Source organism: Euphorbia lathyris, chromosome 2, assembly GCF_963576675.1.
Source record: "Euphorbia lathyris chromosome 2, ddEupLath1.1, whole genome shotgun sequence".
Taxonomy (NCBI): Eukaryota; Viridiplantae; Streptophyta; class Magnoliopsida; order Malpighiales; family Euphorbiaceae; genus Euphorbia; species Euphorbia lathyris.
The window spans coordinates 65,521,321-65,526,326 of record NC_088911.1 but is presented as its reverse complement, the minus strand read 5'-3'; the positions used below and the strand labels follow the sequence as shown (position 1 = coordinate 65,526,326).

At 39.9% G+C, this 5,006-nt stretch overlaps 1 protein-coding gene across 1 annotated transcript; it reads right to left on the bottom strand.

The window, feature by feature from the left end:
- Positions 1 to 689: 689 nt before the first annotated feature.
- LOC136218497 (UNC93-like protein 1) lies at positions 690 to 2,660 on the bottom strand. Its single transcript, XM_066005395.1, has one exon. The coding sequence runs from the start codon at positions 2,462 to 2,464 to the stop codon at positions 1,088 to 1,090; it is 1,377 nt and encodes a 458-aa protein (XP_065861467.1). The 5' UTR covers positions 2,465 to 2,660; the 3' UTR covers positions 690 to 1,087.
- Positions 2,661 to 5,006: the final 2,346 nt, after the last annotated feature.

The window sequence follows — 5,006 nt, the reverse complement described above, 5'->3', positions numbered from 1 at the left end:
AATGTTTGGTGATGGGCCACCGCTTGTTTGGACTTGGGTCGCAGTCTTACCGTGGCCGTTTTGGGCTTTTTATTATACGTGGGCTTGGACTATTTTTGGTTGGTCTATTATTAGGCAATGTAAAACATTTGAAGATGATATAAAATATAATAGAGATTTGAGTGTCCGTAGTATTGTTAAGAGATTAAATGAAGAAATGCAATTCTAAAAAAAGAAAAGATATATAAATAATAAGATAGGGTTGACCAGGATTAAAAACAGACACCAATAAAAGTTGTATAGGAAAAGGTAAGAGGAAAGATGGGGAAGAGAAACAAAATAGTTCTATAAATAGGAAGAAGAAAAGTGGTATATTAATGATCCAATTCTCCTAAATTATAACCCACTCCTCTTTGAATAATAATAAAAATAATAATAAAGGTGCTTGTGTTTTCTCATCACCTGCCTGAAAAGCTTCTTGAGCAACAAAAAGAAAAGGTGTAAAAAAATCATGGGCGGGTGTGCGAGCAAACCCAAGGAATCCGACAAAATGGAGGAGAAGCCACTCCCACAAGTCACCCCAAAAGAGGTTGAAATTGATGCCAACCAAACTGCACCTGCACCTGCTGAAGAAAAAGAAAAAGAAGAAGAAGAAGCAAAAAAAGAGGATGATGAGAAACTTAATGAAGCACCTTTGGTTGATCTCTCCGACACCAAACAGGAGGAGGAGGAGAAGAAGAAGACCACTGCTGATGCTAATGCTGTCAGTGTCACACAAGAAATACAGGATCATAAGGTTGAAACTACCCCTCCCCCTGTTGATACCAAGGAGCCAGCTTCCATTGCCAAAGTAGAAAACTTAAGTGAACAAGATCCACCACTTGTTACCCTTTGATCCAACCCCACTGGAGGCTTTTCTGCTTTGCTTTTCTTATTAAATCACATTTTTTTTTCTTTTTCTATATATCCTTGGATTATATATATAACTTCTTTTTTGTTTGTTTTTCTGTATTTGCAAGAAAGAAAACAAGACAAATACTTACTAACTAGTATATATAGCTTAAATTTCAAGGAATTAGAACATTTAATTTGATTACAAAGAGAATGATTAAAGTGAAGTAGTAGGCTTGGAATCGGGAAATTCATCTTCATCCTTGACAGCGAGCATGACAAGAAGAATGAGCAAAGGATAACTAATTGTAGTAAGTGACCAGTTTGCAATTAACTGAGATAGAAATGAAACTTTGTGGGTATCAATTTGCCAAGCAATTGCAGCCCCTGCACTTTGCACTCCCTTGTAGAAGCCAACATACCTGCTAAGTATCTCAGAATCATCAGCCAAAGCTCCAATGATCCAATAGACCATGCTCTGAAACATTGCATCAAGCAATCCGTAACTGAAATATAGGATAAAAGGCCCAGCAAAATCTGAACCAGACTCCTTAAAATCCAATTTTGTCGGCAAATTATTCCTTGAATAATCAAGCTGCTTGGCTAGTCCACCTCCCCAAATACCTGTACTAACTAAAGCAACAATCCCAATTCCAACAAAACCCCTCTTTCTCCTACTCTTAAAACTCAAATCCAACACATATCCAATACCCACTGAACCTATCATCTGTGCTCCCCAGTAGAATACGTTGTTCAAACCCCTTGTCCTCAGATTGAACAGCACTCCATTCACGTTAGTGAACTGATAGCTATAGAAGAAATTGCTTGCCCAAGCAGCAGGAAACATCAGTAGCATTTTCCAGTTCAGAAACAGCTTCCAAATCTCAATTGCCTCCGTTGACACTTTCGAATACGTTATCTTCGTACACGGACTTCCGTCGTCCCTAACCACCTTGCTCGCCGGCAATATGGCAAACGAAAGCCCTACTCCCGCACCCATAAAACACATAAACCCAATATAAGTTGCATCATTTACAGAAGCAGCTTCACTTCTATCATAATTAAGAATGAAAGGAATAAGCCCTCCAATTACTCCTCCCATATTGAAAATGCTCCAGAAAATTGAAATATACATCCCCTTCCTCTGCGCCGGCGGATACGCTGTCATAATTGCTCCCTCGCCGGCCCATAAAAGCCCAGCTCCGATCCCAAGAACCCCGCCAGCAACTATAGCAAAAGATTGATGCTTGTAATGGTTGTAGTAAAGGAAAGACCCCGCGTACAGAACATAAGTGCTGCAGCCGGCGGCGAGGGTGAGACGGGGACCTAATATGTTATAGATGCCGCCACCCAATATTCCGAAGACGGCGAAAGTGGTGTACAGGGCGGTATTGGCGTTGTTAGCGGCAGTTGGGTCGACTTGGCCCCCTCCGCCCATTCCGGAGAGGGCATTGAACATACCGGGGCAGCAAAAACAGACGAATCCGATAAGGATAACTTGTACTAATGGGGAATTGTATCTGAACAAGGATTTGTTGGGTAATTGAGGACTGGTAGATTCAGATTCACACTCTTGATTCCCATCAAAACCCATTGGAAGAAAATACTAAAGCAGATATATGGCAGTTGTAGGAGAGAGAGTGTGGGGCTTCTTAAATATCAATTGTGAATTTAAATAGCAATGTCAAGATGATGTCAATTTAGAATCTCTTCTCCTCTGCAGGCCAGCCATTGTTTCACCCACTTGATTGCAACAAAGATTCCAATTATTCTTTGCTCATAGCATCTGTTCTCTTGTGCAGGCCAACTATTGTTTCAGCCGCTTAATTAAAATATTTATAAGGGAGATACATTCAACGGGAGATTCATTTATATTTTTAAATCTATTTTGATATATATGCTACTTGATAACTTGTTATATAATCCTGCTTATATGTCGAACCGTGACTATGATCCAACGAATCTACAAAATAGTATTTAGGACAAATGGGGTCGATATCCGACGAACATGCTCCGATGCTATGATTTAGGATTGAATAAGAGAGTAAGAATATATTTTGAGATAGTAGTTAACATACCGAACCTTGTATTCATATCTATTTATTTATAGTGTTGGATTAGGTTAAGATTGTCACCTTATTAAGAATCCTTATGAGTTTATGATTCCTAATCCCTTAAGGAGTCTGAATCCTAGGAGGAATCCTGTATCTCGTAGGATTCTAAAAGTGTCTCTTGGTCATTGGATCCAAAGCCATGCGTGTTGGTTGTGGGTTTTGATCAGCTGCGGTTAGGCATTTTGTCGTTGGGCTTGGGTTGTCGTCCTAATTATGGGCTTGGCCTTAGTCTTTACGCGACCTTTTACCCAAGAAAGGGGATGATCATGACGTTATCAACATGATGTCGTTTTACATGATATCAGATGTCTCCTACCTTCTTTGAACTTCATTTTGTAAAAGTTATTTCATAAGAGGATCATTCCGTGTGTTTGGCTTTTCCCCAACCGTCACATTTTGAAGTTATCATGAGGCCGCCTATTTTCATTTTTTTTGGTGTGCCGATGTGGCCAACTAGTAATGTTCTAGGATCATGTGCTCTCTGCGGCACATTTATGACATCTTTTGTTTCAATGTTAAGGGACCTTTCACTCGCCTTCAAGTCTTTTCAATTTCATCATTCTCTTTATCTTCTTCTCTTTGGTTTCAACACTTCTGCTATTCCCATTTTCTCTACATATTTTTATGTCCCAAGCTTTCGATTTTTCTCTTTCGTCTTCGATTTTTCGACATTGTTGCTCTTCTTTAAGTAAGTTCCTTTTTCCTTTACTCTTTTATTTTCTATTTTCCCTCTTTATCAATGGTTAGAGCGGGGTGTTCTTGTGGTAAGGGCAAGAGTTTTAGTAAGAAAAGTAAGCCTCAAAGTGATAGGGCTGGAGAATCTGAAGTGGTAGGGTTGTTTAAAAAACTTAGCCTCTACTTTTGACAAGCTTTCTCTAGCTATGCTAGTTTCTACTTTTTCAGAATTTACCGACCTCGAAGTTAGGGTTCCTTCCCCTAGGCAGGTGATAACTAAATCCCCCTGAAGGCCGTTTGGGATTTTATGAGATTTTCCTTGAGAATGGGGTCCGTCTCTCCTTTTCAGATAATATTTTGAATGTACTGCATGAGCTCGACATATGTCTGGCGTAACTATCTCCTAACGACGGCTAGATTTTCTAGGTTTATCCAAAGTTTATGAGGATTTGGAATTTATGTTGAAGGGTCCCTTGCATCGTCATATCTGGATTCCGAGTCGAATGCCAAATGATGATTCTTTATGGATTTCTAAGCTTCCTACCAATCTGACCTCCTTCATGAACGATAAGCCCTCGAACAACAAGAACTTTAAGCCTCGATGGTTCTAGATTTGCCTTCCTAAGGATGAGAATGGCGATATTTTGGGGGATTCACTTTATCCTCTTGGCTTCCCTTTCCGTTGCTCTTGGAACGAGGTTTCCATGGATAAGGAGAATTTTTTACCCCTAGTTCCCTTTTCTGGTGAGGAGAGGGTTATGTTTGATGTTCTGACCTGTGTGCACCTTAGTTTCTCGAGGGATCAATTGGTGAATCACTTGGCCGCAGTGATGCGCCCGCAGACTAACGCTCCATGGACTCACTAAGGGATAAGTGTACCCCGTCGCTACCAAGTAATAATCTAGATAAGTCCAGGTATCGAATCCATAGGATTTACACCTGCAAGTATCGAGCTACTAGGGTTCTAATGTTATCTAGGCTATGGGGGGTTTGAGATTGAAGGTTGTTCAGATTAAACTACTCCTAATTAAGTTATTCTACTCCTAAGTGATCCTTAAATAATGTAATTACCCTGAGGTGAAGCGTGGTGATACGATAATATCAAATTCAATCTATTTTAGCAATAAATTATTAACCTAATCTGAGTCACTTGTGCCTAAGGCGATTGACCCTACTTATCCTTCTATAGTTCCTAGCGCATGATCCCCTTGTAAGGCCAAAACTAGCTCTAAGGCTCAGAAATTTGGGCTTAATCTTCTATAAGGTTGACAATCCTATAGACTCTAACTAGGTCAAATTCAGCTCGCAATATGTGCCAAGTAATTGTTTGGACTTATGAATGAGTTA